Genomic DNA, 27,146 nt, shown 5'->3' on the forward strand with positions numbered 1-27,146 from the left:
TCTCAAAACTTTTCATATTTTTTTAAAAATAATATTTATTAAAGTTTCAAAGGGGGAAAAAATCACATTAATAAAAAAAATTAACAATAAAAAGGAAAAATACGAAGTAGAAAAAAAAAGAAAAAACAGTTAAAAACAATTCCATCTTTTCCTCACTTCTTTTACTTTTACTTGTTTCCCGGACCTCCTCATACCTCCCTCTTTTGTGTTCCAATTCAATTTGTTAATCCAACAATTCCTTTCCCTCCTTTCTAATCCTAATCCTTAGTCTTGATATATTGTAACGTTAGATTTTTACATATTAAAAACCAATTTTTCCATATTCTTTTGTACCTATACAGCTAGAAACCACTTAACTTCAATCCAACATCATTCTAACATTAATTTTGCAATATTTCTGTAAATAGTCTTTAAATTTCTTCCACCGACTCTTCTCCCTGGTCACGGATTCTGCCAGTCATTTCTGCCAATTCCATATAGTCCTTCTCAAAACTTTTCAAAATCATTTTCTCAGCAGCTAAGCATCAGAAACATTCCGCTCTGCTGTAACAAAGGTAGAGAACAGTCCATTGTTTCTCAGGCCTTTCTCATGTCTTCTGGCCTTGCTAAAGAACCACATTGCAACTTGCTTTCTGTCCGGGAACCATGCCAGAACAAGAGATGGAAACATATCTGAACATGCTGAAAACCCCCTCGGCTTCTCATTCCCCCTTTCCTGGGAAGAGTGGTACCTCGCAAGACGAATGCCTCGCAAGATGGAAAACTCGCAAAACGAAAGGGTTTTTGGTTTTTTGAGTTGCTTCGCAAGACGATTTTCCCTATGGGCTTGCTTCGCAAGACGGAAACGTCTTGCAAGTTTGTTTCCTTTTTCTTAAGACCGTTAATACAGTTGTGACTTGACTTCGAGGAGCAACTCATAGAACGCGGTGTGGTAGCCTTTTTTTGAGGTTTTTGAGGACTTTGGTGATTTTTGAAGCTTTTCCAAAACTTTTCCGACACCGTGCTTCGCAAGACGAAAAAAACCGCAAGACGAAAAAGCTCGCAGAACAAATTAATTTCGTCTTGCGAGGCACCACTGTAGTCCCAAGACAGCTTTCTGTACATGCTCAGGAACCTCAACATGGGGCAGGACTCCTGAGGGAGGAGAAAGGAGGAGGGAACTGGAAAGGGGTATATATGCTTGTGCACATGATTGTGAACTCGTGCATGCTTTTTGTGACTTATCACACTTGCTCCTTCTACCAGTTCATGGATGGTAGAAATAAAAGCCTTTTCTCCGAAACTATTCCTTGAGTGTCTGTTGACTCCCACTTCCCTTTCCCAGGCGCAATATTTTTACCACCCGAGGGCAAAGCCTCATAAGGCTACAATATGTAAGTTTGTTCTGGGTATAAGCTTTGTATAAGAACAAACTTAGTTGGTCTCTAAGGTGCTACTGGACAGTTTTTAAATTTATTTTGACTGCGTCAGACCAACACAGCTACCTAATTGAATCTGAAATAATGTGTGTGTATATATACATAAATGATGGGAAGTTCTGCTTCTGCACATGAGTCCTCATCCACCCTAGAAGGTTCAGTTCACATTGAGTTCATGAAACATCATACCCTGACCTGTTCTTAATGCATGGTTGACCACATCTACGGAATGCGATTGTTATGTTCTTTTAAGTTTTGCAATATCAATCACTAGTAATAGTTTAATAAGGAGGTTTTCATACCTGTCTAACCATGTGTTCCCTTTCCCAACCTTTAATCTATTGATGATTAATGCCCTTGCATTGTATTTGTGTTAACCAATCAGCAACAAGCACATGTGTGGCAATGCTGTAATATTCAATAAAAGGGACTCGCCGAGACATGCTCAGCAGATGCCTCCCATATGACACTTGTCACTCGTCTGTCGTTTATTTCAACCCAACACATAAACATATACAAATATATTTCTAGGGAGGGAAAATACGCTTCAGGTGGTAATAGAAATAATTATCATTATTTATTACCCAACCCTTTACCTTAAGATCCTGGTTACATGTGTAAGTATGCAATGTAGTCAAGTTTTATTAGTATTTGCCGCTAATTATTGTCATTCACAATAATTGGCATAAGACTCTTAAATGTGTAATGTGTAGATTGGGGCCAGGTGGGAAATGGTTGCTCCAGGAAGACGGGAATAAACCCCCCGAAATGGAAATAGACAATATTTTTATTAATTGAATTGATTTGCCGCCCTATACCCTGAGGCCTCAGGGTAGTTCACAGAACAAAATCAAAACATAAAACCACAGAATCTATAATCGAAATAAAAGCAACAACCCAGTGCTGCCACCCCCCCCCCCCGTATTTAAGACAGTCAAAGTTGCTGGCTTTTTTTAGGAAGGAAAGTCCCATTTTTATGGGGTCCAGGACAGAAATGTTCAACTTTTTTTTGGAGGAGCAAAAGCTGTTGAGCTTCTTTGGTGGGAGCCAGTGATCTACTACAGGCATCCAGTGATCTACCTGTTGGACGTGCCTGGTTTATTCCATTTATATCCTACCTTTTCCCCCTCAAGGTGGCATGCACAGAGTTATGGGTGATCATTTGTAAATAGTGTAGTCTATGCTTCCTTGCATGTACCGTTCACTTGGCCAGAACATGCACATTCCATTCCATTAGCTCTTTGATCAACACAGTTCATTATTAGTTCATCAACAGCATCCATTTTGTGGTGGTGGTCTTCAGCCATTTTAGGTCCATTCAAATAATACCATTCATTACAAAAGTAAGGCCTGGCAGCTTCTGGGTAGACTACATCAGGTTATTTACAGGAGGTGATAATGAAACGCCTATGTTTGATAGATAAGAATGATATTATTCTTAGGATATTTTGCTTGAGCAAAAAGGCATAAATTCAGATTATTTCTTATTGGCCAAGATGTTATTTGAGAGAATTCGCATTGACATTTTTTAAAACACACACACACGTAATATCATTTATTTTTAGCACTATAGAGACCAAATTGGAATTGAATGAGATGTAGCTTGCAGAACCTGGAGAGAGCTATTAAAGGATATGTATTGCAGGTGGGAGAGATCTGGAGCAGGTATTGGAAATATGAATACCAGATGACCTGTGGGGGGTCAGGTTACCCCAGTTTCAAGTACCATTTAACAACCTGGCCTTTGCTTTGGTTTTATAGGGAGATACTCACTTTTATTCAGATATTTGCAACACACACAGGTGCCTGTATTGTTTTATCACGTTCCTCAAATATACTGTATAAACTACAGATGCTAGGATAGTGAACTGGTGTCATTAATTTACTAATATGTGTCCTCCCAAAGGAGCCTGGAGTGGCAAGCAACAAGTGATAAAACAACACAAATGCCTTTAAAACAATTGCAGCACAGGTGCAGACTGTCAGGATTTAGTCAAGTAAGTCCTGTACAGTGGTACCTCAGGTTACATACGCTTCAGGTTACAGACTCCGCTAACCAGAAATAGTACCTCAGGTTAAGAACTTTGCTTCAGGATGAGAACAGAAATCGTGCTCCGGCGGCGCAGCAGCAGCAGGAGGCCCCATTAGCTAAAGTGGTGCTTCAGGTTAAGAACAGTTTCAGGTTAAGTACGGACCTCCGAAACGAATTAAGTACTTAACCTGAGGTACCACTGTAATTGAAATTGGTAGGGTTACGTTTCTAATTCGTCCTTTTCTTCTTGGGAGTAGTTTGGGGGAGCATGAGGAAGCAAATACTGGTTTTGGGAAAATCTAGGGTCCAAAGGAATTTAATAATAATAATAATAATAATAATAATTTTTATTTTTTCCCCAGCCAAGGCCGGGCTCAGGGCGGCTAACAAGCAATAATAAAAACAAGTTGAATGAATACAACTTAAAAACAAGATTAAAATACAACAATTAAAATATTGAAACAGTAAAATGCAGCCTCATCAAAATTATTCTCAGCTGCTTGGGTTTTAATAGCCCTATGAAGTTCTCAAGGTCACACCCATTCTTAATTGGTGATAACTTGCAGCTGGGCTTGTTTCCAGCTATCATCTCCTGAGTAGTTCTGGAAGAGTAATGAGTCCCGCCCCCCGCTTTTGGATTGGTGGGGGCATAAAGATGGGCTGCCCCCTTTCCAACATGATGTAGAACATATTTCGCCTTGCAATTTTTTGGCCTGTTGCCTGGTCACTAGATTGGGACGTGCCAAGCCCGTCTCTCAGGGAGCAGGCAGTGCCAGCCTTGGTAAAAGAAGTGCATGGTAAGTTTAGCTAGCAAAGTCTTGATTATTATTATTTTATTGTGTGGTGGTTCTGTAATTCCAGTGTTTCAAACTTCTAATTTGTCTTGTTTTGTGGAAATTCTACCTGTGCAATGGAGTAGAGCAGTGGTTCACAAAGTGGGTGGTGCGCCCCCGTCCCCCCGCGCTGTATGACCTAGGTAGGGGTAAATGACTCTGAAAAGCTGAAAAAATTGTCCAGTACCACCTTAAAGACCAACTAAGTATGTTCTGGGTATAAGCTTTCATGTGCATGCACACTTCTTCAGACAGGTAAAATGGATTAATCCGTTCCAGACTTTTAAAAACAACCCCTAAAACAACAATTTAACATGAATTTTACTATCTAATGAAACCACTGATCCATAAAATGAAAGCAATAATCGATGTACTGTACTATAAAATAAATAAGACAGTATTGTAGATGATAAAAAAATAAATCTTTCTTGCACTGATGATAGTTTGTTTGGATGGGGGGCTTTTATCCATTTCCACAGTCACAATCAATCAGTCAGTAGCTGAACTGGGTTCCACACAGTTACAAAAACAAATTGACCAAAAAAGCCTCAAAAACGCAAAATAAATAGCAAAAACAAAAGTGCCAAACTTAATCCCTTCCGGAAGTCCGTTTGACTTCCGAAATGTTCAAAAACCAAGGCGCAGCTTCTGATTGGTGCAGGCGCCCCAAAACAATAACCAACAATCACATCGGACGTTCGGCTTCCGAAAAATGTTCAAAAGCTGGAGCACTTATGTCCGGGTTTTCGGCATTTGGGAACCAAGGTGCCACTGTAATCCTTTTTATAGGGTAGAGTAGGTTAAGGGGCACTGGGGGTGAGTTTATAAACCAAGGAGTCAGAGGTCAGAAGTTTGGGAGCCAATGGATTACAGGATCTGTGTGGCTGTTCCCCGATAGTTTTCTCTTGCTGTAAAAATCTGTGAATTCATGGAAAAAGACTGTGGTCTTAAATTCAGTGTTCTAGATTGCCGGGTCACCGAGGCTTCTGATATAGAGACTTCTTTTTATTTTATTTGGGATTTGCAAGCAGGATAAGTACTAAGGCACATTCCAGCTCCTGAGAAGCCCTGGTTGCTAAAGTTTTGAAATTGTACCCCTACTGGTCTATAAGTCTGGGTGGTGGCAGTATTTATCTTTTGACTAAGTGGGCATTGGGACCGATATTTTTATATCTCACAAGTGGGGATTTGAACCCTCCCAGTTCCTAGTTCCACACACTCGAATCACTGCACCACACTGGCTTCCTAGAGGAGTACTGCTATGGGATTACTCTTATCAATTAAGCAGGTAAATAAATATAGTTTTTCTGGTTCTGTTCTGTGGAACGCTGTTCCACCAGAGACTTAGTAAGCATCCTAGCTGTTGACTTTCAGGCATCTCTTAAAGACCTTTTGATGTCAACAGGCCCTTGGTGCTGTTTTGATTTTTGGTTAGCCAGTCTCCTTAATGGTTATCTGTAGTTTTATTTTTTAACATGGGGTAGTATGTTTTTACATTGTGCGCCACCTTTATATTTTATGATGTAGCAGGGTGGAGAAATAAATAAAGATTGGAATGGCAGCCACCACCAGAGAGCCAGAATTGTTTGAGAATTATCCTGGTTGTGGTGAACATTTATACTTTGTTGTTTGTTTGTTTACTTAATGGTGAAGGCCTCTAGGAGAGTGTACAGGAGGGTTTGGGCAGCCTAGTGTCCTACATGTTTTGGGATTTCCATCAGCATATCGGAAGATTGATTGTAATTCGAAGAAGTGTAGTTGGCCTGGCTCTATTAATCCTTCATATCACTGTTAAATGAAGGCTGTTAATAAAACAGACAACCCCTCTTTCTCTCTCAGGCCTGATAGCTGCTTACATTTGCCCGACCTGAATTCCTAACGGAAGCCCCTCATAGCTGCCGAGCTTGCATGCCAGAGGCATGGGCCTCCCTTGTTTAGAGATAACGCGGCTGTAATATATTGGGAGGACTCCAGGATTAAATGCATTTTAGGCACGCAGCCTGAACCATGGGATCTTAATGTCTGGTGTGATTAATTTGGCAATTGGATTTTGCAATTGCGCCTAATGCATATAAACCTCTAGAATTTGACCCAGAATTTGAGCCTCAACACAAACCAGGAACAGCAATGCTGTTGGATTGGCTAGACTGGGGTCTTTCTCTTGGCTGTTGTCTCTGGAGCTCCTGGAAGCTGAATCGAAGCGGGTGCCATCTGTTCTCTGGGTATGATGTTGTACTTCTGTATAGGTTGCCTGCTGTTTAATAAACCTTAGACTTTCTCACCCACTTGTGTGTCTTGCGTTTGCTTTTGAACCCCTGAAGAAAAAGAACCCCTTTGCCTTTGACAAGACATTAGCCCAAGCATTGGCTAAGAGCACAGTGGGAGTTGTAATCCAACAACATCGGACAGGCACTCAGTTGGGGAATTGTTGGCAAAGTGGATTTATGGGTAGAGAGGGATATGTGCCCTCTCCAGATGCCTTCTTGTAGAGTTGTATCAATTCTCTTCCGTATGGTCTGAATTCGCATTCCCAATTACTTGGTCTGTTCAACCCACAAGCTGAAGTCAATATTAACATACGAAACACAGAAGCCACCAAATGAATTGCCAAATAAGGGAGTCCACTTCTCAAGGTGCTGGTAACTTAATGGTGACTTAGTTTTTCCTAGCAGACCAATGTGTTTCAGCCAAAAGGCTACCTTCAGGGGATTTCTATAAAAGAGACGTAATAGGAATGTTGGTGTAATGCAAACAGTGGGTTAAATTACACAGTGCTTGGGCTCATGTCTTGAGGAGCACCCCCCCCCCCAAAAAAGTCTGGATGTTCAGAGATAAGGTGCCAGGTGCACTGAGTTACCATAGCAACACCAGCAGGGTTGAGTGTATGACTTGCTGAGTCATTCATCCTCCCATTGTTTCAGGAAAAATAGAGACAGATCTAATAATTTCAAGGGCACTGCTTTCATGATGTCCTGTTTGCATGTCGGGATTTTGCATAGCAGCGTTAGCTAGCCTGGTGACGGTGTTAGTTGATCTCTGTATATATGTATCTTCAGAGACCAGAAGAACTGTTTATAGTAGGCAGTAGTGTTTACATTTGTCTTGTGTCGGAGACAAGAAACATTTTGTTACTTTGAACTGCATCGGAGAGGAGCTTTCCCCTTAACTGGGGATTCTGGAAGAAGCTGTTTTGCAGGAGGAGGATATCTCTGAAGACTCTGCTGGGGCTCTGCATGCTCTGAGGTGTGGTGAACTACCAAGTGACTCCCACAAGTAACCAACAAGGAACACCTGCAAAACATAGTATTAATTCCGTATATACAGTGGTACCTCAGTCTAAAAACAGTCCCGTTAATGAACAATTCAGGCAACACACTCCACAAGACCGGAAGTAGGTGTTCTGGCTAGCGAACTTTGCCCCGGAAGACAGAAACCGACCGGTGGTGGGAGGCCTCATTGGGGAAAGCACGCCTCAGTTTAAGAACACTTTCGGTGTAAGAATGGACTTCTGGAACGATTTAAGTTCGGAAACGGAGGTACCACTGTATAAACATCCATCAAATAGCTCCAAACTTTAAAAAAAAACAACCAAGATAAATGTCCAAAAAGGCAAGTTAAAGCATAAGTGGTAACCATGATTTGTTCTTGGCATGCTGCTCATGGTTTGAGGAAACTAACATGAGCCTGGGTTCAGATGTAATGGCAAGTTTCCAGTTATGGGCACCTTGGTTTTAAGAAGCATATTGATGAGCTGAAACGCTTGTGGAGGATGGTGTGAGAAATGAGGATGTTTCTTTTTCACATAAGCCACAAAAGTACCCAATTCTTACAAGGCCAACCAAGATGATCAAGGGTCTGGATAGCAAGCCTTACAAGGAACGGTTGAGGGGAATTTGGGTATGTTTAGCCTGGGAAAGAGGAGACTGAGGAGATATGATAGCCATCTTCAAATATCGAAAAGGCTGTTGAATGAAACATTGGAGCAAGCTTGTTTTCTCCTGCTTCGGAGAGTAGGACCAGTAATAATGGCTTCAAGTTACAAGAAAGGAGATTCCAACTAAACATCAGGAAGAACATTTTGACAGTAAGAGCTTTCTGACAGTGGAACGGACTTGGGAAGTTGCAGACTCTGCTTCCTTGGAGGTTTTTAAGCAGAGGTTGGATGGCCATTTGTCATGAATGCTTTAGCCGAGATGCCTGCATTTCAAGGGGTTGTATTAGATGACCCTTGGAGTCGCTTGCAACTCCACAGTTCTGTGATTAATAATAGTGTGTGGTGTGCACACAGGCCTCTGATATATTGAACTGACTGCATTTTAAATCTGGTGTAGGTTTAAATTAAATGTAGGTTACCTGATTCAAACTTTAATTAGCATCTTAAGGAAAATAATGTTTGATCTCGACTCATAAGATGTAATTATTGTGTTTTAGGGTGCAAGAAATTAATCCAAACATGGATGTCAAAAAGCCCTTGCGTGCCAAAAAGACGATGACTCCAAGCGCCCGAAAGCAAGTGAAGATGCTGCGTGAAATGAAGGCTGTCCAAGCAGCAGAAAAAATGGCAAATAGTACCTCCGTTGTGTATAATCATGTTCATTTAAAAAGGGCTGAAACAAGTGGCTTAAGTCAGAACTCTCTGAAAGAACCTAACCTTCAACCAAAATCAAAAGAAACTCTGTTGCACCCTCCAACATTAAGGGAGCCCGTAACCAATTTAGTTGTTAATTCTGAAATGAAGGCTGTCCAAGGAGCAGAAAAATTGGCAAATGGTACCTCCGTTGTGGATAATCATGTCCACTTAAAAAGGTCTGAAACAAGTGGCTTAAGTCAGAACTCTCTGAAAGAACCTAACCTTCAACCAGAATCGAAAGAAACTCTGTTGCACCCTCCAACATTAAGGGAGCCTGTAACCAATTTAGTTGTTAATTCTGAAATCAGTATTTATAACAGTCGTCGTGAAGGATCCCAAGATCTTCCCTACAAGGTTTGCACTGAAGACTCTGATTTGGAGCAATTTCTGAATGCTGGAGCCTTACAGGATCTACTGTATTATTACCTTCAAAAAGAACCCAGTTCCTCGTCGCATAAGCCGGTGGAAGTACACTTGAACTCTGAGCCGCTTGCCCAGCTTTCTGGCCAATCGGAACATGAGCTTTCAGTGACTTCTCCTATGCGCGAGATCCCTGCCTTAGAAAAGGTAACTGAAATAAAAGGTGAACCACTTGTTAAGCAAACCATGCCAGTATTGGAACAGGAAGGCGACAGATTCCAGTTGCTTGAGAAAAATACTAATTCTTCAGTACGGCCAGGTAATCATTTTATTAAATTATTGTTTTTACAATCATTAAGATAGTGTATCCTCTCAGGGCAATGTAGAGTAAATGTAACTAAAAGAGCTAAACACAAAGAACGGTAGATAAATTTGAAATTGGGGGTGGGGGGTGGAATACAAAATAGGATACTCATAACAGAGACTCATTCATCCAGCTGGGAGAATCGTTAGAACAAAAATGTCTTTGGTTGTTCCAGAAGGTCAGATAATGGACGCCTGTCTTATCTCATTACGGATGTAGGGCTGGGTGATATATCATCCAAAACCGGCTTGAAGTCCATATTGTGATACTGGCTTCGTAGTTTTTGACCTGACAATACATTATGAATCACGGTGTGTGCGCTATGGAAAAATCAGTGTGGGGAAAACCATGAAGGCTGCCTTGTGTCACCATAGCCACTTCCTGTCCACAATGCTCACTATTCACATGGAATACAGCTCAAGAAATCGTTGCTTAAGCTTTAGAAGACCAGATTTTGTTGCTAAATGATGGCCACTTGCAAAATTTCCCTCCTGTTGCCTCTTTCCAAGAGTGAGTGTGATGCTAGTTTGAGGCGGTTGCAGAAGACACTGTGCAGTTCATTTTAATCCAACTCTATGATTCTATGATTCTAGTTGCTTAACTTCAGAGTGTTGGCGTGACTGAGATTACAGTACCATTTCAGGCCCCGTTCATTTCTGCAGAATCTAGAAAACTGCAGCCTTCTTTAAAGTTTGAACCCTTCTTACATAACTCTGTTCCAAAGCTTTCAGGGGGGTGGGTAGGTGTTTGCTCTTGGCTTGTAAAAACTAGAGCGAAAAAACTAGAGCGAAAAACTTATTGCAGTACTGATTCGGCTTCACAAAAATCTGTTGCAGTGCATTGCTGATGTGATATAGTGGTTAGATTGTCCGATTAGGACCTGTGAGACCAGACTTTAAAGCTCACTGGATCACTTTGGGTCAGTTGCTGTCCCTCGGCTTAACCTACATAGTGTTGTTATGAGGATAAAATGGGGAGGGGGAGAACCATGTACTCCTTGGACAGAAAAGTGGTATATAAATGTTGTAGTGGTAGTAGCAATGTTTTCCGGATTTCTTAGGGAATCCCTTCTGTCTCCTCAAAGATGGGGCTCCGAGGAAAAGGAGAATTTCAGAAACTAATGAAGGCACCCTTTCCAAATGCATCAAGAAATCCGATGAAGCCGGAAAGGTTTGCGACAAAAGCTCAGAGAAAAGACATATTGCATTGGAAAAGGTGAGTTGCCTTGTATGAGAAGTCACTGCAGTTGTGCTGAAATAATGAAATTAAAGCAGGGTTGAGAATGGAAAACGGTTCTGGGTGTGTGGCTTGTGCTGTTCTGGTCATCCTAAGTGTGCTCTTGGACTGATTTTTTTTAAAAAAATGCCAGGACTGAAATGTCTTGATAGTTTTGAGTTGTTCATTTCAGCCTTGCGTAACTACTGCTAGTTTTGTTTTGATAGCTCACTTCACGCCCCCCTGGGGCTGGACAAGTCCAAAGGTAATGCTGCACGTGGCAGTGATGTTGCTGTGTAAATTGGGGTTGGGAATCTCCCACCAAACTTAAGCCTTGCATCAGGGCTGCCAGCCCAGTTCTAGTCCTGGATGCAGCCAGTTCCCTCCGTTTCTAGCCTGTTCCGTTCTGAAGGCTCATGAGTAACAAATGATTTTTATTTCTTAACTAAAACTGTTTAATCAAAGCTTTATTTTGCTGTCTGATCCAGGGGCTACCAAGTATTTCTAGTAGGCATTATTATTATTATTATTATTATTATTATTATTATTATTAATTGAATTTATTCCCTGCCCTTCACCATCAGGTCGCACACAATTAAGAATAGTTAAAAGCACATTACAGTCACAAGAATGTGGTCGGTTCTGAAAACGCACATCTCCACTTAAAGAGGTGTGTTTTCATTTGCCCAAAGCAAAGTTGTTATCCCTGAACTATGGCCCTTTCCCACTGAAATGCACAAGGAAGTGCTGTAGCCCAGTTCAGAATGTGCCTTTCTGCATTTTATACTTTTCTCTGTATTTCTGTTCCTCTTATTCTTTCGCTTTTCAGTTAACCAAAGCAGCACCTTCAGTAATAAGCAAAGAGGGCACATAGCTCTCCTAGACCCCAGTAACAGAGCTTATAGGCTGATACCATGTCAATTAGAGACTGACCAGAGCCAGTGGAAGATGATTGACAACTTGATAAGATAAAGGGAGTTTTAGGTAAACAACTCCAAATATGGGGTGTCCAATTGGAAGCCCAGATAAAGAGTCCATGAATATTGCAGAGATAAGGGCACGAGAGCATGTATTCTGAATGCTATATAGATGCCTTGAATTATATACAGTGGTACCTTGGTTCGTAATCCATTCCAAAACCAAAGCATTCCAAAACCAAGGCGCGCTTTCCCATAGAAAGTAATACAAAACAGATTGATCCATAAAATGAAAATAATCGATGTACTGTACTATAAAATAAGAAAGTATTGTAGATAAAAGTACTGTAAAATTAAAATGATGATAGTCATTGTTTGGAGGGCCTGCAAGATAGAGCTGTTCCACCTGGCCTTTGGTTTGGACTCAGTCTGACCCTTATGTTTTCCCTCCCCTTACGGTTTTTGATCTATGGGCTACTTTTAAAATGAGGCTTGCATTTTAAATTAGTTCCCCCCCCCCCATTATGTTTTTTATTGTAATTTTACTGGTGTTAGCCACCCTGAGCCCCAGCTCTGGCTGGGGAAGGCGGGGTATAAATAAAATTAATTTATTATTATCCATTTCTGCAGTCACACAATCAGCTGAACTGGGTTCCACATAGTCACAAAAACAAATGAACTGAAAAAGCCTCAAAAACGCAAAATAAATAGCAAAACCAAAACTGCCAAATACAATGGTACCTTGGTTCTTTAACTTAATCCGTTCCGGAAGTCCATTTGACTTCCGAAATGTTCAAAAACCAAGGCTTGGCTTCTGATTGGTACAGGCACCCTGGAAACAATAGCTGACAGCCGCACCGGACGTTCGGCTTCCAAAAAACATTTGAAAACTGGAACACTCCACTGGGACTTCCAACACGCCTTTCCCTTGATTGGGAAAGGACCAGTCATAATTTTCAGAGCTTCCTTTTAAAGGGTAACAGTACCCGGGTGTACGCGGTAGTTGGCATTGGATTGTACATTAAGAACTGTCTCTACCTGATCCTGGACAATAATTTCCCCAGTTATTTCGGGGGGGGGGGGGGGGAGAGACAGCTGCATCTACACCCTCCTGTGTGGCAGAGGAGGGTGTCTATTCATACAGAAGTCCTTAGCCCAAATCCAAATAGCTGCTTGAGGCATCTGCGTTTTAGCCTCTTCAGTTACATGGTGTGGAACACGCTTTCAGCAGAGATTTTGCAGGTACCCTCGCTTTTGACTTTCAGACTTATTTAAGCTGGCAGGCCTTTATCACAGTTTTAAGTTTGTTTGTTTGATCAGCCAGTCTTACCTTAATGATTATCTGCAGCTTAATTGTTTATTTTTTTTTAAATGCTGTTTGTTTTATGCTAAGGATGATGTGATGGTAATGAACCGCTTCAGTTAATCAAAATCCACAAGGACTTTTGCACATGACTTTGGGCAGCTTGCCCGTGAAGCTGTGGTTCGGGGTGAGCAACGGAAGGTGTTGCAGGAAAAAGTTTTATTTGTGTTGGACTTGTTGCTTACTGCCATGCAAAAGGTGCTGTGCGTCGAGTCAGAGCTTTTAAAACTTCCCGCTTTCTAAGAATTTCTTGATTTAAAGGGTGCATGCTTATATGTGTTGTCCCCCCCCCCCCCCCATTGTAGGTCAAATGCTTTATTCAAAGTCAGCTGGACAAGTCAATGAAAAACCTTGGATCACAGGCTCGAACTTCTAAAGCAAAGAATCGACCACACGCAGTGCCTCCGGAAGCATGAAGCGATAGCTATTAAAATTGTAGTAAGGCAATGTTCCATTTTAAAAGCCTTGTCTGTCAGTCATGGTTTAATACATGAAAATTATAGGACACAAACTTGTACATATGCACAAGCAGGTTTTTTATTTTATTTTACTGGAGCCTGTCGTGTCTCTAAGAGGCTGGCATCAGAAGCTGGTGTTATCAGGCATTTGCCAAGGCCCATATCCCGACAAGAGGTTCTTTGATGACCTCTGGCTCTGCTTTTCCTCCCTGCTGTCACTGCCTGTCCCTCTGCCTTCTCTGAGTGTTCAGTGGCAGGAGCAAGGCAGAAGAGGAGGGAGCATTTTGCCAAGGGCCCCTGCAAAACCTGGAGCCAGCACGTTATATATCTGTATATAGAAATATGGCCCATAAGTCACGTGTTGTAGAGATCCCACTGCTGGCTGCTGTTAGACATGTCAGTTTAACCCATGGCGTACAAATGACACCTTGCATGCAGCTGAGACCCTCTACTTGGCATGTTAAAGTGGCACAGGAAAGGGTGCTGGCCTGCCAGGGTGGCTGAGGGATGCAAAGAGGACTTAAGGGGGAGGGAGTTTTAGGAGTGGGCAGTTCAGGAGCAGAGTGTTAAAGAAGTAAGGCAGAGAAGGGAGCAGTAAGTCAGGGAAGCAACACTAAGGAGGAACAGAGAGCAAGTGCAAATAAACCTTTTTGTATGGCAAAGAGGGTAGCAGAGTCTCTTTGTGGTTGTCATAAAAGGGGTGAGAGGAAGGGATGATAGACTTGCAGCTGGCGCAAGCAGTTTGGTGGTGGGATTCCTTTTCAGACACTAGGAAAAGGGGAAGTAGCAACTCGGGACATTCCGTCAGATTTGTTAGAAGCCATTGGTCATTGCAAAAACACAAATGATGTTAGAAGTACATCCTTGAGCCTACTAGCCAAACCCTTAGCTCCAGATATTTAGAGTTGCTTCAGTGCAACTGTGAATGTTGCTCCCCTTGTTCTAAAGTTTTTCTGCAGGCCAATGCAAGCTCTTCTTTCTCTTTCTCTTGCAGAAGAAAATCTCTAGGCTTGACAGACGCATTGATGCTGTAATAACAAGCCAGAAGAGAGAATCATCTAGAAAAGTAAGCATGCTACAGCACTATACAGTGGTACCTCGGGTTAAGTACTTAATTCGTTCCGGAGGTCCGTTCTTAACCTGAAGCACCACTAGCTAATGGGGCCTCCTGCTGCCGCCAGAGCATGATTTCTGTTCTCATCCTGAAGCAAAGTTCTTAACCTGAAGCACTATTTCTGGGTTAGCGGAGTCTGTAACCTGAAGTGTATGTAACCCGAGGTACCACTGTATTATACTACAACACTCCATCATCGACAGAAACAACTATTGCTAAGCCATTTTCCCAGTGTCTTAATTCTCTTGAGCTCAGAAACTGCTGCAGTGCCTCAAGGTGACCAGTGCAACACAGTCATATGCATGCACTGTAATACCATACGTGTTTGAGTATGACTGCTTAGGCGTGCAGAAGGGAATCTGCAATGGATTCTGCGCCTTGAAAAAGAAGTTCTGGCTTCACTTCCTAACAGAGTGCCTGACAGGCCACTGCAGGGAGGTTGGAATTTTAAAATGTGAAGGGGTTGAGTTGCCTTCTAGGGAAACTAGCAGTGCAGCAGATGACAACAACAAAGCCTTTATTTATTTTTTGTGGTGGAGTAAGGCTTTATCTTTCCATCTTTAGACAGCCGGGTTTTAAGAACAGTGGAGAGCAGCTCCTGTGTCGGCTTTCACAGCCGCAGTTCCCGATGTTCTTCACAGACAAACTGAATGAAGCAGTGGTCTGTGGGGACCCATGATCTAATGGGTTTAAGTCAAAAGTTTCAGGTGAGCCTCAGGAAAAACTTCTTGACAGTGGGACCCAGATGCTTACTGATGGGGAACAGAAATAAACTTTAGTCAGCATGTGAGAGAACACAACAGTTACACTGGCTTTAATACCAGCAAGAAGAAGATGCTTCCTTTATGAAGGAGCCTGATTAGTCATACTGGAATATGTGGAATAGCACAGTGTACAAGTTATTTTTTTCTCTTTCCTTCCCAGGCCCTCCCTACAAGACCACCTTTGCAAATTGAAATAATAAATTGCCACAGCCCTCAACATGGCAATGCAAACAGCATGTCAGCACTGTCAAAAGAGAAGCCATCCAATCTTAACAAAACTATCCCTAAAAACACAGAAAGGTAAGTCTCCCCATCAACATGGCAGCTGTCCTTGTTCATTTGCTGCATGCTTGGGAAGTGCAAGTATTGGTCCATGAAAAGCAGGCTTACATTACTGTTCTCTGCATTTAGCAACACACGTGCTATAACGCCTACTTCCCCCATTATTCATTTCACAAGTAAGACTTTGTTGCCTTAAGTGGAGGGGCTGGGTTCTTTTACATTTCTGCACAATCTATTTTGCATTCTTTTTTTTAATCAGCTCTGAAGACATTATATGCCTTTCTTGGGGGAAAAAAAGCTCAGACGTGGGAACAGTGAATCCTACAGGTACATGAAACTAAATTCTCCTTTCCCCTATTTTAAAAGAAACTTTTCAACAGTATGAGTCTTGTTTCGCAGCTGATTATTAGGTTATGTGTTATATATGCACACCATCTGCAAAGGACAATTAGCATGGTTCGAGAGGCAGAATAATACTCTTTCATAGAATTGTAGAGTTACGTGGTACTTGTAAGAGTGTAAGTCCCATTGATTGCCTCGTCAGCCTCATTAATCCTTTGACTCAGCTTGGCTCTCAAACTTGGCGGGCAGCTCCTGGGCAAAATTGCAGATTCATTTGGACATAATTTGATGCCAGAGTTTGGCAATACGTGATTGAGCTCAGAAAGAAGACACGTCATGGTACATCTGCAAAACCAGATGCCTTCATCTGCCCCACCAGCAGTAAAGCACATTTCTCCTATATTGGTCTCTACAGACAAAGCAGGCACTGTAGCTCTCCAATGGTTTGACTTTATCCCGGATGGTGCACTCTTCCATTGTTGCAAATCTGATTGCCCATTCCAGATCCAATTTAGCAGATTGGTGAAGGCTCTGTGGCAAGACCACCTGGAAGAATTCTACCTTTATAATTTCTATAGAACCATATATCCTCATGACGATTTTTATATATCCATGTATCCTAATGATGCTTAAATCACTAAGGCTTCAGTAGGGCTAGAAGTGCCTAAATCTCAGTTTCCCTTTGCCCTATTGCTCCCTGCCCTGCTATTGTGCTTGAAAGAAACAATAAATCTGATGTGTTGGCGTTTCCTATAGGGAACCTTCCCCAGACTGTTTCTCATGCTCACGAGGTGGCGGGTGAGATGGAGGAAATGGGAAAGAGAAGTCAGCCACAGAATGCAATGTTCTAGCCAATAAAAGATAGCGGGGTTACTCAAGCTTCAATGGTCGAATAGGTTTCTTTTCCTCTTTATAGCTGAAAATTAGGGTAAAGGGCATCATGATGCACAATATTGGAAAAGCAGAACTATTCTTTACATGGGCATAGGAAGGGCTTTGCCCCGCTCATTGGCTTGATTTTGCTGCAATATGTAATGCCTAACACTGTTTGTAATCAGGTATATAAACCCAAAGCCCAAGGGGCTCGGGTACCCAGGCTCTGGAAAGTATTCCACTGGGTCTTTATTGCTCAGCAATAAACTTTGCCTTCTTTTTCTCCACCGCTGCGTCTGTCGATTCTTGGACACATTTTGAGTGGGCAACAGGTATTCCTTATATGCTTGTAACAGCTCCTGCAGAGGGAAGCCATGATCTTTTGTCAGACGAGTTCAAGCGTTTTAAAATTTTTACTTCTGTCAAATTCCCTTAGGTATTCAGCAGAAAGAAACATCTGTAAATGCCTCTACTTCAGCTGAAACTCCATGCAACTCTAAGGTCAGCTTTAACAACTCTTACCCCACCCCACCCCGTCCATAGAATTGTAGAGTGGGAAGAGACCCCAAGGGTCATCTAGTCCCCCCAAAGGTCCACCCCCTTCCGAGGCAGTCCATTCCACGGTCAAACAGCTCTTGCCATCAGAAATGATTTCCTAAAGTTTAGTCAGAATCTTCTTTCTTGTAATTCAAAACCATTGGTTTGGCACCTGCCCTCAGAGAAGCAGAAAATAAGTTTGCTCCATCTTCCAAGTATTCTTTAAGATTCTCTTCTCTGGTGCAACTAGGCTTTTATTCCTTTCCCCCATCCTACAATGAACGGATCTGAATGATGAATGACTTTAAAGTGTGTTTCGAGCAGGGGTTAAGCGCAATAAATAAATTTGTCATCCACATCATCTGTGGCTGTGACATTTTGGGCCTTGCTGCATGATCAAGTGTGCCCAGTTATACTGAATTGGGGGACCCCCCTTAAGAGATGGAACCCTCCGAATCTTGCTCTGCAAGGTAAATTACATACACAGGCCTCCTGGCCTCACTTGAAACACTTGCCTGCCCATCTGCGCCAGCTTGAGTCCCAAAGGAATTCACACTAGGTGAACGTTACCATGGGAATCTTGATCAGTGGCAATGTACTACCTTAAATCTAGAATATGAACAGCTTGTTTTATCATAGAATCATACAGTTTGATTTGTTTTAGGAACATTTATTAGGAAGTGTGCTGGAACCATTCAGCAAATTGCTTTCCAACGGCTTACAGAAGTAAGCCATTGCTAGTCCCTCACCCCAGTCTCCATTCATCCTCCATCCAAGCAAGCGGGAGCCATGATCAGAGTTCAAGGACCTACACCAGCGGGATCACAGAGGGAGAGGCCTGGGGAAAATGTCTGAGAGCCAAACAACTGTGGAGGGAAGCATTCAGCCATCAGGCTCCCCGGTCCTATTACAGACCAGGACCAATCCTGAGAAACTTCTAGTTTTCGGCAGGGACAAGCCCCTTGTCCCAATTTTTGGCAGCACATTTTAAAAATTAGTTGTAGTACAGTGGTACCTTGGTTCTCAAACGCCTTGGTACTCAAGCAACTTGGAACCCAAACACTGCAAACCCGGAAGTAAGTGTTCCGGTTTGTAAACTTTCTTCAGAAGCCAAACATGCTCCATTTTAAGTGTTACGCTTCCATTTGGAGTGTTACGCTGAGGTCTGTCTGTTTTTGCTATTTATTTTGCGTTTTTGTGGCTCTTTCTGTGTGTGAGAGAGACTGTGTGGAACCCAGTTCGGCTACTGATTGATTGTGTGACTGCAGTACATTGTTTATTGCTTTCATTTTATGGATCAATGGTCTTGTTAGATAGTAAAATTCATGTTAAATTGCTCTTTTAGGGGTTGTTTTTAAAAGTCCGGAACGAATTAATCCATTCTGCATTACTTTCTATGGGAAAGTGTGCCTTGGTTTTGGAACACTTTGGTTTTGGAACAGACTTCCGGAACAGATTAAGTTTGAGAACCAAGGTACCACTGTACTTTATTAGCCACCATGGCTAGTAGCCACTGGTGCAACGTTCCAGTGTCAGAATACCAACTGCTGGGAATTGCAGGTGGGCAGCTGGAGGCAGCAATCTTCTGAATACTGCTTGCTAGAAACCACGGGGGGGGGGGGGCGGGGCGTGCATTTGTCCTCAGGCCCTGCTTGAGAATTTTCTACATATGTTTGGTTGGTCGCTGTGTGAGAACAGGATGCTGGACTAGGTGAGCCTTTGGCCTGATCCAGCAGTCTCTGCTGAGGTTCTTATGTTTAAACGATTTGAATTCTCTTAATTGCAGAACCCATTATTTATCGATTTGACTGATGAAGGAGATGACAGCAACAAAGGTGAGGAAAGTGCGTGCTTTCATATCCATGTTAATGTATTGGCGATGTTTGAAATGTATAAATGACTTTTCCACACGCAGTGCCCAGAACTAAATGGGAAATGTAAAACTACATAAGCAATATCTTGCGGAGCAGCAGTATAGCCCTGCATTTAATTGATACATATATACTTTAGTTTTTTGGTGAGCTGAAGCTGTTGCTGTGGTGGAATATGACTGACACTATTGGTTTCCTGCCTTTGTTGTTGTTGCTGCAATGGTGGACTTGAACATACAGCTGATTCTGCTAAGTAGTAGTAATAATTTTATTATTTGTACTGCATCCTTCTGACGCGGGTGGCGCTGTGGTCTAAACCATTGAGCCTCTTGGGCTTGCCGATCAGAAGGTCGGCGGTTTGAATCCCCTCGACAGGGTGAGCTCCCGCAGTTCAAAAGCACGTCAAAGTGCAAGTAGATAAATAGGTACTGCTCCGGCGGGAAGGTAAACAGCGTTTCCATGCACTGCTCTGGTTCACCAGAAGCGGCTTAGTCATGCTGGCCACATGACCCGGAAGATGTTCACCGGCTCCCTCGGCCAGTAAAGCGAGATCAGCGCCGCAAACTCAGAGTTGTTTGTGACTGGACCCTAGCGATCAAGGGTCCCTTTACCTTTACTTTATCTGACTGGGTTGCCCCAGCCACTCTGGGCGGCTTCCAACGTAAATAAAAACACAGTGAAACATCAAACATTAAAAGTTTCCCAGTACAGGGCTGCCTTCAGACATCTTCTAAGATTGTATAGTTATTCATCTCCTTGACATCTGACGGGAGGGCATCCCACAGAGTGGGTGCCACTACTGAGAAGGCCCTCTTTCTGGTTCCCTGTAAGCTCTCAGTGAGGGAACTGCCAGAAGACCCTCGGAGCCTGGACCTCAGGGTCCGAGCTGAACAATGGGGGTGGAGACGCTCCTTCAGGTACACAGGGCTAAGGCCCATGTATGTTACACAGCTGGCTGGGGGCTGATGGGAGTTGTAGTCAGACAACACCTGGAGGGCACCAAGTTGAGGACAGCTGCTGTATATGCTCGGTGCCAGCAATATTTAAAATGCTTCATTTTGTAGGAGTTGGTAAAGAAAAAAAGTATTGCAAAGAAAACCCTTTTTTATATATATAACATTTTATTGATTTTCCAAAAATAACCAAAATAAAAAACAATGCAAAAACAAAACAAAACAAATTGACTTCCCTCTAATCCCTTCCTTGGTTCTATTATTAAGATACTGCATGTCCATTGTTAAATTTGTAACCTATTTAAATCACCTTCATAATAAATTACAAGTAATCTTAAAACCCTGCTAATGTATTAACCTGTGTACTAACCTGTGTACATTGCAACTGTATACAGTGGTACCTCTGAGTACGTACTTAATTCATTCTGGAGGTCTGTTCTTAACCCGAAGCACCACTTTAGCTAATGGGGCCTCCTGCTGCTGCCGCACCGCCGCAGTGCGATTTCTGTTCTCATCCTGAAGCAAAGTTCTTAACCCGAGGTGCTATTTCTGGGTTAGCGGAGTCTGTAACCTGAAGCATTTGTAACCCGAGCTACCACTGTATATGCAATAAACATCTTCCATTCTTCCTTAAATTCATTATTATCTCTTCCTCTTAATTTCATTGTCCATTTTGCCATTTCAGCGTATTCCATTAGTTTAATTTGCCAGTCTTCTTTAGATGGGACACCTTCTTCTTTCCAATATTGTGCTACTAAGAAAACCGATTCACCCGTAGAAAGCCTGGTCCTAAATCATCCTCAGCCTGTGCTGCAAACATCAAATGAGGTAGCTAAATGATTTATTCATTCATTCATTCATTCATTCATTCATTCATTCTTAAGGGTATTTGGGGTGTAATGGGGGGAGTAGTACCTCCAGTGGGGGGCATGCTGTACTCCTTCTGGATTGTTCAGGGTCGTTTGTGCTGTAGATGGAAGTGAGGGGCAGATGGGGTTTGTCAGCCTGCGAAGGAGAACTCTGATACTAAACCTCCACTGCCTTGTGGGGTATCTTCGGGGGGAAGAAAAGGCTAAGGAGTAATCCCTTCATAAATCTGGAGTGGAGTCCCTAAGACAGTTGGGTGGTGCTTTGTATGCCTCCTTCCAGCAACTCCTGCAGCCAACGTCTTGCTCTGCTTTCCTTTGGACAACATCAGTGAAGCTAAGAGGGGGATCTTGTCGTCTGAGCAGCCCAGGACCTCCATACACACTGCTCAGGCTTGTGCACTGTGCAGGGTCACTTTGATGCTGTTAACGCAGGATTAACAAAATGGGAGGCAGCAGTTGTGCGTGAATGGTCTCTGCAACCACAGCAGGCGCTGTGATTCTCCAGCAGTTTGACTTCACCCCTGAAAATGCACTCCATTGTCTCTCGAGATAGACTGGTGCCAGCGATACTAATTCTTAATGGCACTAATGCCTTTTTCCCAGCCCTGGTGGTGCCCATGAGTCTCAGAGGATAGCCTGAAGGCATCTGAAGCAGTCCCACTTTACTCCCAGGTAGGTGTGCATAGAATGGAGAAGGATGAGAGCTCCGTGGGAGAGCATCTCCTTTGCACATACAGTGGTGCCTCGGGTTACAGATGCTTCAGGTTACAGACTCCGCTAACCCAAAAAGAGTACCTCGGGTTAAGAACTTTGGTTCAGGATGAGAACAGAAACCGTGCGGTGGCAGCGGGAGGCCCCATTAGCTAAAGTGGTACCTCAGGTTAAGAACAGTTTCAGGTTAAGAACGGACCTCCAGAACGAATTAAGTTCTTAACCCAAGGTACCACTGTAGATGCATTGGTCCCAGTCTCTGGAAGTGCAATTCAGGGGGCAGCAGCCCTGTGGCAGAGCATCCATTTCACATGCAAAAGTTCCCAGGTTCAGTCACTGGCATCTCCAGTTAAGAGTTGGGTAGCGAGCGATAGGAAAGATCGTTCATTGATTGTTTCCTATTTAATAAAATATATGGACCTCTTCTCAGTTTGTAAAATCTCAAAGGGTTCACAGTATATACAACCTTTGCTAAAATTACTTCAGAACATAAGGACCCTGCTGAATTAGGCCAATGACCCATCTAGTCCAGTATCCTGTTTTCACAGTGGCCAGCCTGGTGCTTGTGCAAAACCCACATGCAGATGGGATCACTGCGATCCAGTGGTACTTTTTTTCCTCCAGGCTACACTTTCAGAATAAAAACTTGCTCGCACGACACCAACATTTTAATTGAAAAGAAATGCATTGGAAAGAACAACTAGGATTGTCTTCAGTATATCATTTGATGCTCTTGGTTCTCATTTTGAAAAGATACCTATCCACATTCTGTTAAAAAATAACCCACTATAGTATGCTAAACTATACGGAAATGATTAAATTATTCTTGGATCATACTTAAATCTTCCTGCCACACTTGCCATCCTCTCCTGCCACATGGTTGGAGATCCGCTGGTAATAGCCGTGGATAGCGTCTTGTCCTCCATTAAAAACAGCATAATAATTGTAATAGGAATTTATAAAAATAAACTGCAGCAGACAGAGCTAAACCATCTTCAGTATTGACAGGTGAAGAACACCAAGGTAAACTGGGAGCTGTTGGTAGAAGCACTCCCCCCCCCCCCCGGTGTGTGCCTAGTCTCCACAGGGGTCTCATTCTGCAAAGCAGGAAACAGCCCTGCTCCTCATCCCAACCAGCCGTATTTCTGTATAGCCAGGAGAGACCCACCTGCAAACCTCAGGAACCTCCTCTGCCCAAGACCCTGCAGAGCTGCTGCCAGTCAGAGTAGGTGTCGCTGAGCTTAGATGGACAAATAAGCTGGCGCAGAATTAAGACAGTTTCCAATCAGGTGGGTAGGTACACCACTTTGCTGGCATTAAACTCTGCTGTTAAGGAGGGTCTCCCCCCCCCCCTTGCCCCCAACAGTGAGTCCCAACACCGTATCTGATTTCAGCACACAGTCGGATCTGAAATATCAACAAGAATTTGTCAGGCACTGATGACAGAGGAGCAGTCCACCCAAGCCATACCGAAGGATGAGCTTCATCCTCTTAGCCACTAGAGGGCCATCTTGTAATATAAGCTGCACATCTCTTAGCCCCAGCGACAGGAATGCTACACCACTTGGCTTTTCTTCAGTTCAGGGTTTCCCAAACTTGGGTCTCCAGCTGTTTTCGGACTACACTCCATCTTCCCTGACCACTGGTCCTGCTAGCTAGTGGTGATGGGATTTGTAGTGTAAAAACAGCTGGAGACCTAAGTTTGGGAAACTGCTTTTAGCTCAAGGCTGGGAAACCACATGTAGTTGGACTCCAGATCCCATCAGCACAGCCAGTGGTCATGGATGGTGGGAGCAGTAGTTCGAGAACAGCTGAACGGACACAGGTTTCGCACACCTGATGTAACTGGGGCTCCCAGATCAGAATGACGCCAGTTTGGCAACACAGGGAGCATGACTCAAGCATGCTCTGTGGAGAGAGGGGTTTCGCTTTGAACGTTGACTCTTAATAGTTTTGCGTTAAAGAGAAGTTGAGGTGTGGGAAGACAGGGAGCGTCAAGCTAGTTGTGAGTGTCTTTTCCTGCTATGCCAGAGTCGGGGGCTTTTTAGAAAATTTTGAACTAGGGAAAAATTGCAGTGATTTGCCTTTACCAAGCTTGTGAAATGGCAAAGCTTGTCTGATGTTTATCTGCAACCCGCATCCATTCATTGTTTACTAACGCACCTTGGTGGCGGCGGAAAATAATGCGTATAAGATTATGATACTGCAAAGTAAGAGCAGTGACAGACCATAGCAACAAGAACCCACAGTTCAGTGGCCAAATAAACCTTTTTTTTATTTTTAACCTCTCTTGCAAGCCTGAGCTCATTCCGAGCTTTAGCCAGCCTGACGTTCACCGCGCAACTTTCGGCCACTCATGTTTACTCCTCCTTTGTGATTTCCCCTTTCCTCAATTTCGTATGCATCCCCTTCTTAAATCTCGGCTCATCTGTAAATTCCTTATGCAGCCCCACTGGTTTCTGCAGATGCCCACTTTCCTTTCCTGTTGGAATTGTCTGCGTTTGTGCCTTCAGTATTTCACCGTTAAGAATTCTAGGAAGGAAAACAGCATGTGTTTCATAATGCAACATTCCCTGTGGGATTCTTGTTGCTGTAGCCACTTAACAAATAATGATTTTTCTCATGGAGACATACTGATCTGCTAAGTGTCCGGCAGCTTGCAGGGGGTGGTGTTGGACATGCTCCTTGCCTAAGCTGGTGATTTAGCTTTGCATGTGGTCTTGATTATTAGTCTTATTTCATAAAATTTCTATACTGCTTGATTGTAGAAAAAAACCCCTCAAAGTGGTGGCAGGTGGGTGAGCAATTGGAAATGTAAATTTACATTGTTGTGATTTTGCTTGTTTGCTGCATGACAGATTTGCTTAATTGTTTGCTGGTTCTATTTATAGGATTTTGTAATTTTTGTATATCTTCCTCCATTTATTTCTGTTACTTTGTTTCCTGCTCTGGGGGTGAAAGCATCCGATGAAGAGCTTGCTATTAATACTTTAAATGAGTAATATATAAGCAATGCAAGCAAGGGGAGTAGCCTCATTTTTTGTGCGTGAGAGGGTTGTTGCCAGTTCCAGTCCTACACAGAGTAGACCCATTGAAATTAATGGAACCACTTTAGTCATCACCATTAATTTCAGTGGGCCTACTCTTAAGTGGGATAGCCCGTACTTCCTTTCTCTACACGGAAGTCCCTTTAGTCAGACATGTAAATGGTTGAGCTGAAATGGATTGTTCCGGCCCTTTTTAGCCGCCCTGTTAACCGAAGCTCCTGCTTTCCCCACAGGTCCCTGAAGCGTTTCGGCACCTCCCTCCGTTACCGCAGGTTGAGCAGCAGCTGGAGAGCTTGTCCAGATTCAGATATACCCGTCCACCTCAAAAGCTGCACCTCGCTGTGGTTCAGGTGGAGAAGCCCAAAGGCTTTGGCCTGCGGTGGGAGGTCAGAAAGGTGGAACCGTCGTGTGCTCCTCTAGACAGCTTCCACGTGTTCGTTTGCCTGGAGTTCGTCGGTAAAGGTGTGCCGACCAGCTGGCTTAGGGTGCCGGAAATTAAGGCCATGCCTCTCCCCATGGGTTGCTCGTTAGCCCAGATTGCTGATTGCTCCAAGTGTTACTTTGCCATCCAGTCAAAGGACATTTATGGACGTTATGGACCCTTTAGTGACATTCATGCCATTTCAATGACGTAGCTCCTGTGAGGGGGGATCTAGGTTCCTACAGGACGTCTACTTTTTGTGTCCCTCTTCTCCCTACGCTGCCTATGGCTGGCGCCAGTTTCAGGATTCCAGTTATGGTAAGGTTTGACTCCTCCCTTCTAAGACTTCCCGTTGACCTCTTGCCTTTCTGCGAGGGGCGCCCTTAACATTTTAGATTTTGGAGGGGAGAGAGAAAGGACCTTTGGCTTTGCTGCTATTGTTACACTACAACTCCCATCATCCTGGCCTGTTCACCATACTAGCTGGGGCTGATAGGACTTGTAGTTCAACAGCATCTGCAATGCTTCGGCCCCTTTCCCCTGTTAGTTACCGTTCCTATAAGCTCAGACCACCAAAACGGTCTCCCTTGCAGGCGTGCCGAGTAGTGGGGGCTGAGGAAGTTTCAGCTCCCCCCCCCCCAAAAAAATAATTCAAGGAGTCTTCAGCCCCCCAAAACCCTGTGGTCTGCTCTGCCTCCTCGCTCAATATTGCGTGGATAGGAGGCTGAGCGTGGAGCCTGGGGGCTGCACTCTGCCTCTTCTGTGTGGGGAGAAGGCAGCCATTTGAGCGCTGGCATCACACCAGTGTGTCCCAGCCCGGCATGCTATTTGGGAGCAGATGCATCATGTGATGCATCTCCCCCCCCCCCCCAATGTGGGGGGCAAGTTGATGCCCCTGCTCCCTTCAATGTATTTTCACATATCTTGGCAGAAAGAGATTCATAATTGCACCCATTATGTCCTCATCTATGGCCTCTTCCAGGTCTCTGTCCCACGTCCCCTTTAGTTTGTCATTAGCAGATGTGGAAGTTGGTTCCTTTTGCTTTATAAATTAAAAACATGGCCTTGCCTGAAGGGCAGGTTTCAAAAGCCATTTGTGATGCTCCAAAGCCACCTGCACTACAAAGAAGGCAAAAATTACACCCCCCCCCCATTTTTGCAGCTCACAGACCTACTACAGCTTAGTTAGGGTCACCAGTTCCTCCTTAGAACTTCTAGATGTGGAAAACTCTCCAGCCATATCAGATCTGCATTCCTGGTGGCTTTTTTAAAAAAATGAAGTTATACCTGTAGTGTATAAGCCCTGCTGGTCGTCAGAGCTAAAATTCATGGTCACCGGTGAGAACTTTCCTCGTGGGACCCTGTCACTAAGAAAGCGGGTGTCTTTGTCACCTGTACTGATTCATCCAGTTAAACCTCTAGCTGCTTAGTGCACATATTAATTTTTTTGCTTTTGTTAGTCATGGGGAAAGAAGGCAAAGCAATTAAAGCCTTTGAACACTTGAAATTCTCAAGACGCACCAAGCGGCAGGCCTTCTACCTCCCAAGTATCCAGTCAGGCGCTGCTTTCAAGTCTGTCTTCCCAGTCCTTAGGGCTAGAAGGCTGCTTGAGAACGAAATGAAAGTTGCTAGTCTCAGAACGCTTGGTTGAACTCGGCAGGCGTTTGTGTGCCTGGGTGGTACAATCCCACCCACTCCTACCTCTTCTTCATCTTAATGTCTAGCATCTCTTAAAAAACACTGGGCTTCCCTTCAGCGTTTAGGCAGATGCT

The 27,146-nt window shown here is 43.4% G+C and overlaps 1 protein-coding gene across 1 annotated transcript; it reads left to right on the forward strand.

Moving 5' to 3' along the window:
- Nucleotides 1-3,718: 3,718 nt before the first annotated feature.
- Nucleotides 3,719-26,011, forward strand: ATF7IP2 (activating transcription factor 7 interacting protein 2; the record flags this gene model as incomplete). Its single annotated transcript, XM_080981576.1, is given in 13 exon segments — nucleotides 3,719-3,736; nucleotides 4,051-4,247; nucleotides 8,715-9,592; nucleotides 10,722-10,852; nucleotides 13,438-13,476; nucleotides 13,478-13,570; nucleotides 14,585-14,656; nucleotides 15,629-15,768; nucleotides 16,010-16,077; nucleotides 17,402-17,466; nucleotides 19,289-19,337; nucleotides 21,048-21,154; nucleotides 25,187-26,011. Coding segments are annotated over 13 exon segments (2,259 nt in total). The 3' UTR covers nucleotides 25,589-26,011.
- Between the last annotated feature and the right edge of the window lie 1,135 nt (nucleotides 26,012-27,146).

The sequence above is a fragment of the Podarcis pityusensis genome, assembly GCF_964106645.2.
Source record: "Podarcis pityusensis genome assembly, chromosome: 14".
Classification (NCBI taxonomy): domain Eukaryota; kingdom Metazoa; phylum Chordata; class Lepidosauria; order Squamata; family Lacertidae; genus Podarcis; species Podarcis pityusensis.